This window comes from Chrysochloris asiatica, unplaced genomic scaffold (assembly GCF_000296735.1).
Source record: "Chrysochloris asiatica unplaced genomic scaffold, ChrAsi1.0 scaffold00178, whole genome shotgun sequence".
NCBI lineage: Eukaryota > Metazoa > Chordata > Mammalia > Afrosoricida > Chrysochloridae > Chrysochloris > Chrysochloris asiatica.
In genome coordinates, this window is record NW_006408696.1 from 939,465 (window position 1) to 950,913 (window position 11,449).

General features: G+C 45.1%; 1 protein-coding gene across 2 annotated transcripts; it reads left to right on the forward strand.

Moving 5' to 3' along the window:
* The first annotated feature begins 1,256 nt into the window (after nucleotides 1–1,256).
* Nucleotides 1,257–10,937, forward strand: FUS (fused in sarcoma). 2 transcript variants are annotated; one of them, XM_006871931.1, is made up of 15 exons: nucleotides 1,257–1,269; nucleotides 2,564–2,588; nucleotides 2,719–2,867; nucleotides 3,999–4,143; nucleotides 4,302–4,462; nucleotides 4,629–4,866; nucleotides 6,461–6,495; nucleotides 7,923–7,955; nucleotides 8,489–8,592; nucleotides 8,999–9,128; nucleotides 9,308–9,409; nucleotides 9,531–9,654; nucleotides 10,243–10,343; nucleotides 10,493–10,640; nucleotides 10,898–10,937. In XM_006871931.1, exons 1-15 carry the CDS (start codon nucleotides 1,257–1,259, stop codon nucleotides 10,935–10,937), a joined length of 1,548 nt encoding a protein of 515 aa, XP_006871993.1. The 2 variants fall into 2 exon arrangements, with proteins under 2 accessions (XP_006871993.1, XP_006871994.1); XM_006871932.1 differs by having other exon boundaries at nucleotides 4,002–4,143.
* The last annotated feature ends 512 nt before the right edge of the window (nucleotides 10,938–11,449 follow it).

The following is an 11,449-nucleotide window of genomic DNA, read 5'->3' on the forward strand; positions in this document are numbered from 1 at the left end:
ACTCGACGGCACTTAACAACAACTACATCAAAATATTAGCTATTGTAAATATATTATGTTGTTGTGTGCTATCTTGTCAGCTCCGACTCTACAACCTCTAGAAAGATTTCTGAGACAGTAAATCTCTACCGGAGCACAAAGTCTCATTGTTCTTCCACAGAGCGGCTAGTGGGCTTGAACTGCTCACCTTGGGGTTAGCAGTGAATGCTCATGCTACAGCATACATTATATTTGGCTGGAGTCTCTCTTTCCTTTAATACGTGGATACCTTTCACTTTCTTCACAAAATTGTGATGGGAAAGCAATGAATTTGTACTTCTTTTGAAACCACTTAACCCTTACAACAAATGGTTTCTTGGCAGGACGTCTAGAAAATAAGAAGGAGCTCCAAAAAGTTCGTGGAAAAAATAAAACTAAAAGATAATGTAAATTTTCTACGAACTTGTTGAAGCTCCCTCGTAAAAGGTCGGGGATTCCTTCATCTCCTCCCAGGGCTTTCTGAGGTCTAGGGAGGCCTGGGCGTTCCTGTCTTATGGCTAGTCAGGGGCAAAATCGTTAAGGTTGGGTTGAGAAGCATCGGCGCTATAAATTCATGCTAAACGTTATACAGCCTTTCTAGGACCTGAGAAAAGGCAGCTATGTAATATTAAGTGAAAACCGAGACGCAGGGAGAGTTCATGTTTGTTGGGGAAGGAACGTCAGGGGCCTGGGAAGGTGCAAGGAGGCACCGAGCGGCCGGTAAAGCGGAAGAGCAAAGCAAGGCTAGAGCTCCCAGTACTGAGTGAAAGTGGGGCCCAGCGAAAGGGGGAACAGAGAAAAATTTCGGTTCCCGCCCAGCGACTGGCGGCTCGACTACAGTTGCGTCCGCGGTCGCCCATAGCCCTTCGCCCCGCCCCCAAGGAGGTCATCAGACCGTACCATAATGCCCTTATAGGAGGGCAGGTGAATCATAAACTAGCCCTGAAAAGAAAATTAGAGTTCTCCATAGGAAATGATTACTAAATATATATCATAATTATCAATATCCTTCGTTAATTTGCTTTCTCTATGGAATTCAGACTGTTAATATTTCTTGGAGCGTGGTATGAACCCAGTATTTCATCCTTTTTTTTTCCTCAGTTGGTACATTCCCTGGCTCTACGTAGGCGGGGGAGGCGTACATAAGCCTCGGCGCAGGAGGCGGGGTTGCTCAGTCCTCGAGGCGTCGGTGGCTTTGGAATCTTGTTGCTTGTTGCCTTGTGCGCGCGTGCGCGGACATGGCTTCAAACGGTATGTAAGGGCACGAGATGGCTGTTACGCGGCAGCCCAGGACTTCGTTTCTTTACAGCTAGGCTTTGGGTTTTCGGTGGTACTGGGTTGGCGATGGCGTGTGGAATAGTTTCCGCGGACCACTGGGGCGGGAAGCAGCGGAGAAGGGTGGAAGGGGGAGGCCGATGTCGCCATTTTGTTTCGCTCCTTTGAAGCCTAGCGAGCATGGAGCGGCTGGGTGTTTCCTTTACTTTAGGTAGGTGTGGGGAGGGTGGCGAAGCACGTTTCTTGGTGACCTGAAACGGTAGTTAAGGATGGAAATGGTTAGTTTCCGTAGCCTTTTTCTCTCGTCTCCAGCCCCGCGCTCTTGCCCGCTTTGTCGCAGTGCTGCATCCGGGCACTCGGTTCGCGCACGCGCTCTGCTGGCTCCTCCCTTTGGCGGCGCGCACCTTCCTGCCGCCTCGTGCTGGCCTGGCTTTTTGTGCGAGGCCCTCGGCTGGAGAGCCCGCGGCGTGTCCCGGGTGTGGGTTTCACTCCTGGGGTCCCGCGGGAAGGGGCGGGACAGCTCCGTTTCCCGCCTTGGTTGCCACGCGGCGCGGGGCGGAGGTTCGGATCGGAGCCTCGCGCCACCCTAACGGTGTGGTGGCAGGTAGGGAGAGATGGACTAACGGACTTGCAGACGGGACCCAAGGGTTTTCCCGCCGAGATTGCGCTTTTCTGAGATGGCAACGGAAAGGCCGCTCTAGGCCACACCCTCTCCCCATTTGCCTTTCCCTCTGGGAGAAGCGCTTTATTTCCTGTACGGATCGATGCGCTGATCTTGCTGGGATACTGAAAATTGGACGTTATAAAAGCTCTCCCCTTGTTTGGCCTGGCCGCTCCAGAGCCCCACAGAAGGCTGGCGGGCGGGGAGAGGGAGAGGAGAAATCGGCGCCATTCAGATTCAAGGGGCTGGGAACTTGAGTACCAGCTCCTTCTGGAGGCAGGCACATTGCTGTTTGTGCTCATGTTTGCGGCCCAGAGGGGGTTTCTTATTATTTTGGTTGCTTGACTTTGCGCCGAAAGTTCATTTTTGCTGATCTTTAGGATCGGGCCTAAAGGTCCAAAAGCACGATGGGGTGAGAGCACAGAGACCAACTTCCTTGCATTGTTACCTCGGACTTAAATTCAAATCTGTCTCTGTGACGTAGGGCAAGTGAATGGATCTTGAGTCTTGTTTGTTGATTACCTTGGACATGATTGAGTTTAAAGGAATTGAGCTTTATCCTAATGTTAGGAGTGGCTGACGGTAATACCTTGTATTTTCCTTTTGCAGACTATACTCAACAAGCAACCCAAAGGTGAGTGTTACTTCTGGGCTACCAGAATTTGTTGAAGGCAGGGTGACCGAATTTGTTGAAGGCAGGGTGACCAAGGTGTCTTTTCCTAATCTGATTTTTTTTTTTTTTTTCCTTCTTTTTTTTGATTCAGCTACGGGGCTTATCCCACCCAACCTGGGCAGGGCTACTCCCAGCAGAGCAGTCAGCCCTATGGACAGAGTTACAGTGGTTATGGCCAGTCATCTGACACTTCAGGCTATGGACAGAGCAGCTATGGTTCTTATGGACAAACCCAGAGCAGTGAGTTTCTTCCAGTGGGTCATCCCACCTCTTACTGCGTTTTCTGAATGTGGCTTTTCTTAACCTGAACAGCTTGATATTTTGAAACTGTCCCATGTTATCTTCCCCATAATCAGTCTATAGCATGCAAAACCTCCCTGAGTCAGAGTCCTGGGTTTTAAACCAAAATACCTATTGGTTTGTAATTGCGGCTTTTTATTTCTCTTTGAATTTTTACAAAAACTTAACAAATGTGTGCTGGACTTTTTCCCATTTCTCCTTCAGTAGGAAAGTGAAACGTGGGAAGAGTTATTTCCCAAAGGGAGAAACGTTTTTTTAGGCATAATAATGATTTGCTTAAAGTCATGTGATATAGATATAATAAGGGGTTGGTTGTCCTATATATGATGTACACACGCCAGCATATTAATATGTCATTAATAAATAGAATTCTCTTGGGCTACAATAATTACATAGTATTTCTGGAGACTGGCTTTGGGATGGTTGGGAGAAAACTGTTTTAAGATGTTGTGAATTGATAGAGCATCATCCTTTAGGTGGAATAAAAGGGTTGACTTAGAGTTGAGTTGCAATATCTACTAGCAGCTTCTAAAAGCATGACTTTTTAAAGTGTGGGTGAACATTAGGTATCCTTAGTTAACCTAGGGCTGCTGTAACAAATATCACAAGAGGGTTGTTTTAACAAACGAGTCCATTTTCTCAGTTTGGAAGCTGTAAGTCTGAGTGAAAGGAGCCGGCTCTAGTGGATGGTGCTTGCTCTGGAGGACCGTCCTTGTTTCTTTTCTGCTTCTGTTCATAGGTCTCCCCATCTATGCTTGCTAACTTGGTTGCTTTTTATATCTCAAAGGATTTATTTAAGACATATTTTTTAAGGTTAAGTCTACCTCAGTATAATAGAGAAAACCCATTAACAAATGTAATCTAGGTATAGGAGTTAGGGCATACAATATGTGGTAGACAGTTCAGTCATTGGCTGGTAATATGCAAGGAGGCTTCAAAGTTTGTGGAGTAAAGTCCCTAATCTTTCAGTTATATTATCCATGAACTTCACCAGTCCTCTCCTATGTTTGCGTCAACCCATTTCCTATCTTCTCGTAGCTTTTGGCCTCATTTTTCCTTTTCATTTTGTAGCAGGCTATGGCACCCAGTCAGCTCCCCAGGGATATGGCTCAGCTGGTGGTTATGGCAGTAGCCAGAGCTCCCAATCATCTTATGGACAACAGTCTTCCTATCCTGGCTATGGCCAGCAGCCAACTCCCAGCAGTACCTCGGGAAGGTAAGAAGATGGGAAAGGTTAGAGTGGATTGCTAAGGAATGCTATGTGACTAGCAGTAGGAATGATTGGAGGTGTTTGGGTTTGTCTTAGGTACGGAGAACAGAATATACTGAGAGTGACCGTTTTGGGTGTGATTCTGGTTTTTTCTTTTTTCTTAGCTATGGAAGCAGTTCTCAGAGCAGCAACTACGGGCAGCCCCAGAGTGGGGGCTATGGCCAGCAGTCTGGCTATGGACAGCAGCAAAGCTCCTATAACCCCCCTCAGGGCTATGGACAGCAGAGCCAGTACAACAGCAGTGGGGGTGGTGGAGGAGCTGGAGGTGAGAAGGGGTTTTGATTCTTCTATAGCTTGACTCTTTTTAGGGTTTCCTCAAAATCTTGCTTTCTTGTTTCTTAGCTGGTTTGGCTTGTGTCCACTGTCTTTAGCCCTGACACTGTCAACACTTCCTCGTGTGATTTATGTTTACATCTTTTCTTTACTCACAGGTAACTATGGCCAAGACCAGTCCTCCATGAGTGGTAGTGGAGGTGGCGGCGGTTATGGCAGTCAGGACCAGGGTGGCGGAGGCTACGGTGGCCAGCAGGACCGTGGGGGCCGGGGCCGTGGTGGTGGAGGAGGAGGCGGCGGTGGCGGCGGCGGCGGCGGCGGCGGCTATAACCGCAGCAGTGGGGGCTATGAGCCCAGAGGTCGTGGAGGTGGCCGCGGAGGCAGAGGTGGCATGGGGTAGGTGTCTTGGGCACCAGGGAGAATCTTTGGTGGGGAGTGTGGAAGGTTGCATGAATCTCTTAATCCAAGACCCTAGTGCATGGTTGGTTTTCTTGTTCTCTAGTGATTTGTAAGGGCTTTGATTTGGGGGCAATGACTGTTGCCTCATATATCCCTGTTTTATTTTTCATTTTTGTGAGAACCTGGGAGTCTGAATTTCATCCACACCTCTGGATAGAGATTTGAGTTTTAATACTTTTATTTCCAAAGAGAAAGGAAAAATTGTAGGTGTGTATGAATTGGAGTCACTTACATCACATCCTAGGCAAGAAACGTGGAATTAAAAGGCTTTTTTTCTCCGCAAGGGAAACCGATAATCCCTCTGCTGGGAAATACGGGAACTTCATACTTGTATTCCCATGTGGTTTCTAAGGGAGTTTGGCAATGGTTAACTTGATTGAAGCTTCCAGGATTGACTAGTTTTCTGTATTCTGAGTCTTTTGATCCACAAGCTTGATTTGCACTAATTTGAGTAAAGTAGTGATTTTGTGTGTGACTTGGTTTCTGGGGTTATCTGACTGAAGTGTGTAAGCCTTTTGGGTAAAGTAGGTTTGACAGTGGCATCCCACCTATTTGCTCCACTGTCTCTTCCCTGGCTCCTTATACAAACGTCAGCTTGTCCAGCTGGACCTGTCTTTCCCTCCCACTGTAGTTGATTTCATTGTGAAAGCAGTCCTCAGATCTGTTGGTGACTGATCTGAAGGACTGTCTTCCTTGAAAATGGGAGGAAGGGTCAGTATTCTTTTTTCGAAAAAAACGAGGTTTTGGGGTTTTGTTTTTTTGCTTTTTTTAAAAATCCATGTTTGCATCTGGTAAGTATTCAGAGGTGGGTGGGGGCAGTCTCAAAAAATCTTACCAAAAATAAGGAAAACCTGTTGTGCGTGTGTTTAATGCAAAACTTTAAAAAGAAAAACAACTGTTATGTGACTGTTAACTTGCTCTGCATTTTATGTGCCACAGGTGTGAAAGGTGACATTGCAAAATACGGCTCTTCTCAAAGTGTAGAAGGGGGGAGATCAAAAGCAGCTCAGTAGTTAGGGTAGGGCTTAGCTAAGTCTGTCTTGCTTAAGGGGAAATTGCCTTTGGTTTTGACTTTTTATGGAATGGGATTGGGTCTGCTTGCTGCTTTCAAAGCAAAAACCACAAAAAAATGTGTTCAGGGCTACCCCAGCCTGGTGTGAAATGTCTTCTGGGTTAAATCGGGAGTAGGGTTTTTAAACCAACTACTGTGTTTGTCAACCACTCACGACAAGAGGAAAAAAACATCTGCTACGTCGGAAGAACAGCCAAGGAAAATGGGTCATTTTTTTTCAGAGGAAATAGATTATAACCTTTTATAGCAAAATCTTAAAACTGTGTCTGAGAAACTGCACACGTGTGTGTGTGACATGCTCAAAGGTCAGACAAGGGGTGGTCAGGAAGGAATGTATTTTAGTAGCCACTTGTACCTTTTTCCCAAAACACCTACCCATGTTTGGGGAATGTTAAAATCAAACACCCTTTCGTAGCCGTTGGAAGCTTCATGTCCTTTCTTCTAACTTGTCTTCTCCAGCGGAAGTGACCGTGGTGGCTTCAATAAATTTGGTGGTAAGTGAACAGAGTTTCCAAAATTCCCACCTCCTGACAATGCTTTGTCTTATTGTTCATTTGCAGATGTCTTAGTGTGTTTTTAAGTGTCAAAAATTTTGAAGTGTCCAGAATCACCTCCAGAAAAAGGGGTGGGATCTAGACTGCTACCTGCTGCCAGATGTGTGCTAAGCTGGAGGCAGACGGGTTAGACTCAGCTGTCATCTGTTACCACATTGGTTTACACAGGTTACTAAGATGTTTAGGAGGCCTCTGACAGGGGTGTTGCCACACACCTGGCACTTAGTGAGCACCACCGTGAGAGTGAGTGTACTGAAACGGGGTGCCAACTTGGCTTTAGGATCCTTTTGATCTGTGTGTCTAAAGTTAGTGTGTGTGTCTGTGTGTATGTAATGTCCAAATATTTTAATTCTGGGAGAGGGACGTGAAATACTGCCCTACTCTGAGGATGGTGAAGTTGGTATTATTAAATATTGAATGGTATCAATTCAATTGTACATACAGGTTCTAAAACTCAGGTAATATAGGAAAATAGGATCTAGCACTGGGAAGGAAGGTGTGGGAGCATGTGTGGCTCATGGGAAATAACCAGGTCTTAAACAGTGCAAACGGAATTCATGGAAAACTGGCAAATTTGAGAAGTCTCCTAGTAAGCTGGAACTTTTCTGGTTGGTTAATACAAGGTTTCCTGATTTTTGTCTCAACATTTAAAGCCAAAGGCTTGGGTACATGATTTTAGAGGTCCTTGCGTGTGGGTACAATATTTATATATGACGAATTCAGATAAACTATTGGTCAAAGATGGTCTCTAGAAAAAAAGAGACTACATTATGGAAATAAGATTTCTGATCTGTTCCTTGGGATATGCTTTCAAGGTAGCTATTATGTATGCATATTTTCATGTGGTTTTGGGGAAACACAACATGGTTTTAAGAGAATGGTTTCTAAAGATGAAATTCAATTGTTCTATAAGGGGTAAGAGTCTTTGGAGAAACTGGATGGATGCATATCACCTGGTGAGCCCATGTCTCTCTGGGTCGAGAGAACGGGGCCAAGCTATATGAGTTGGTTTGTTAACTTCAATGGATCTCCTTTCCCTGTCCTTCCTCCAACCTACCCCAACCCCCCTCTGCTGAGGACATTTCCCAGCCTGTACAGGGGGAGGCAGCATTTTCTGGAGTGGCGTTGTCCCTGTGGGGACTCAAGTTACAAATCTTAAGAAAGGGGTTGGTATCTTCCCCAGTTCTGTCTAGGATTTTCTCTAGGCAGGCAACCCAGAACAGGGTTTTGGAATGAGGCTGTGAGCACTTTACTGATATTTGCAAGATTTTGAATTTCATGTTTTTATGCCTTGTCTGTCTGTTCTTGTTGGCTAACGAACTTCTCCCCTTTCCTTGTTTTCTTTCCCCCCCCTCATGTCATTTAAGGCCCTCGGGACCAAGGATCACGTCATGACTCTGGTGAGTCCACAGATGCCATAAAAGTGGCTTAAGTGGGACTTCATGAATGTTCTTTAAAATTAAAAACGTAGTGGGTACAAAGAAACGAAATGAAGGTAGGGGATTTAGGGGTAGCTGTAGTTAGCTGTAGGTCATAAACTTGATCATTTATCAGATTTAGTAATGGGTGGGGGAGCCGAGAACAAGGTCTAACCAACCCAGATGATACTGATGCTCTTGGTTTGAGGACGACACTCTTTGTCATGATCAGATTTATGAACAAAATAGAAGAGTTATATAGGGGACATGTTTAGTGAACAGCCTGTTTTTATTATATTTCCGTGCTGGATTTTAGTGTAAAATTGGATTCTTACAATTGGGTCTGTGATTGGAAGTTGACAAACATTGGTGTACTAATAGGTTGAAGTCATTTAGAAATAATTTCTTGTGGGAAGGCATAAATGTTTTTTAAAGCTATGTCATTAGAAGTCACTGACTTTTACCATTTCTTTTTCTCTTAACATTCTCATTTCCTTTGGTATTACATCACACAGAACAGGATAATTCAGACAACAACACCATCTTTGTGCAAGGCCTGGGCGAGAACGTTACAATTGAGTCAGTGGCTGATTACTTCAAGCAGATTGGTATTATTAAGGTACTTGGAGCACAGTTTGGAGGCTTTCTGTTGGTGTGGCGCTTTTGAATTTCACACATCAGTGAAAACAAACCAGTCTTTATGATTGCCAACTTAATTTGTTCAAGATGGAATGTTAGTGATTCCTTTTCTTAAATGACATTTTAATATAGAAAGGTGTACTTGATAAAGGAAGCATCACCAAGTTTTGAACTTGTGTCTGTAATTTTGAATTTTATCTGGTGGTATTAAAGAACAATTGGTAGACTATGCTTTAATGCAGGATATATGCAAGGTGCTAAAGAATTGTGTAAAAACTGGGAAGAGGAGGAGGCTGAAGTATGGAAGTGATGAACCTCAGATTTTGGCATAAGGTGAGTAATGCTACATCCTACGTAATTAATGCTCATCTCTTGCTTTTTTTCAGACAAATAAGAAAACAGGGCAGCCCATGATTAATCTGTACACAGACAGGGAAACTGGCAAGCTGAAAGGAGAGGCAACGGTCTCATTTGATGACCCACCTTCTGCTAAAGCAGCTATTGATTGGTTTGATGGTATGTCTGGACAGAAGCGTGAGGGACGTACACCTTGTCTCTATTGTCTTGTTTTTGTGTCTTATTAGATACTAAATCTTTTCATCAGGAAGGCAATCTCTTTGATTGTAGCAAGTGTGATTTTGGACCTCCACTGTTCTTAAATAAACAGTTTCATTTATCATCCTTTGTTTCTGTAGGTAAAGAATTCTCTGGGAATCCCATCAAGGTCTCCTTTGCTACACGGCGAGCAGACTTCAATCGGGGTGGTGGCAATGGACGTGGAGGCCGAGGGCGGGGAGGTGAGTGAGGTGCATTTCCTGCCGGTGGAGTAGATGGGGTGGGATAAGGACTTGCATGGAACAACAGGTTAAATCTGTCAAACTTGAATGGAGAGCAACAGATCTCATATTCGTTGTGCAGGACCCATGGGCCGAGGGGGCTATGGAGGTGGTGGCGGTGGTGGCAGCGGCCGAGGAGGATTCCCCAGTGGAGGCGGTGGTGGTGGTGGACAGCAGCGAGCTGGGGATTGGAAGTGCCCTAATCCGTAAGTTGCAGAGTCTTTAGTTTTTTTTTTTTTTTTCTCTGTCTTCCTAACAGTTTTCTGTTACTTGTGTGTGTCATTTGATACAGTAGAGATGTGTATTTTCCCAACTGAAAAATGTCAAGGCTGCACAGATGAAGCTAAGAACATAGTGAACATTGTATTAAACATGGTTGAGTCTTTTCCGACTCATAGTGACCCTGTATAGAGTTTCCAAGGAGCATTTGGAGTGTTTGAACCACCAACCTGTGGTCAGTTAAGTTGAATGCTGAACTGACAGTGCCACACCAGGACTTCATTGTGACTGTAGTGGGGATGTTATGTTACACTGGTTTCAGTAGACTGCTCTAAGAAAGAAGCAAGTTGTGTTGTCTTTCAAGTTTTCTCAATGAGGAGGTGTCTAAAGACGCTGGTGTTGTGGGATAGGCTAAGAACTGAACTGCTAACCACATGGTTGGTTCAAACTCACCCTATACAGGGCTTCCAAGTTGGAACTGACTCCATGGCACTTAGCAACAAGGTCACTGGAGTCTGTTCTTTTTCTGGTCTTAACCTGTTCCCAGTCCTCCAATCAAATGTCCTTTTTCTCAGTACTTGTGAGAACATGAACTTCTCTTGGAGGAATGAATGCAACCAGTGTAAGGCCCCCAAACCAGATGGCCCAGGAGGGGGACCAGGAGGCTCTCACATGGGTAAGAGGCAAAGCTGGTAATAAGGAGTTGGGATCGGAAGGTCCTCCCTCATCCTTAAGCAGAGCTGCTATGTGGGAATATTAGAAGGATTTGGGGGCAGGGAGGAGGGGTGCCATAGGCCTTTATTTATCATGCTGCTTTTGTTCTAGGGGGCAACTATGGAGATGACCGAAGAGGTGGTCGAGGAGGCTATGATCGGGGCGGCTACCGAGGCCGTGGCGGGGACCGTGGGGGCTTCCGAGGGGGCCGGGGTGGTGGGGACAGAGGTGGTTTTGGCCCTGGCAAGATGGACTCCAGGTGAGTGAAATTCTTGAAATGAACGAATAGTTGATCCTGGGATAGTGAACTGTGTTGTTATGAGAAACTATTTCATTTTGAGAGCGAGATAATAGGTGGATCCAAGAGGGAGGGAAAGGAAACTGTCTCCAGGGAACTGATAAAAGTCTAGTCTATTTACGTGGAGATTGGTAGGAGAGGTCTGATTAGGTGTTTGGGGTGGGAGTTGGGGGAGAAGGAACTTGGACCCAAACCTAATGGCTACTCTCTTCTTACAGGGGTGAGCACAGACAGGATCGCAGGGAGAGGCCGTATTAGCCTGGCTCCTAGGACCACCTGGAGCAGCCTTTTTTCCCGTACCCAACATTATCCCTGATTGTTTTGTAACCTTCCAACTCCATGGGTTTTTGTGTTGGACTATGTAATTGTAACATACCTCTGGTTCCCATTAAAAACCATCATTTTAGTTAAACTTTGTTCTCCCCGCTTCACTCTTGGAAGATTGAGGTCCAGACCAGGAAATGTAGGAATTTCTCCTTTTTCAGATCAGCCTGTTTTAGCAGGAACTGGAAGACTGGAGGGAATTGTTTGCTCTTGGTCTAAGGGAAAAGTGGTCAAGTGGTTACCCTTGAAAATACAGACTAAACTTTGTGTCACAGAACAAATGGGATAAATGAAAAACATCTGTTGTCCTGTATGTATTGTTCAGAACTTGTCCTACTACGTGAAAGAGTTTTTTTTAATTATTTACATGCTGTTAGTGGTTTTTCTGAATGAGAGTCAAAAAGTTAGAATTCGGGGCAATATTTCAAACCCTGACCATGAGAGAA

Excerpts from the sequence above, each read along its gene's own strand:
- FUS (XM_006871931.1), top strand. Across the intron at positions 4,144-4,301 it reads CCCAGCAGTACCTCGGGAAG|CTATGGAAGCAGTTCTCAGA; the intron begins GTAAGAAGATGG and ends CTTTTTTCTTAG. Across the intron at positions 9,129-9,307 it reads AGCTATTGATTGGTTTGATG|GTAAAGAATTCTCTGGGAAT; the intron begins GTATGTCTGGAC and ends TTGTTTCTGTAG.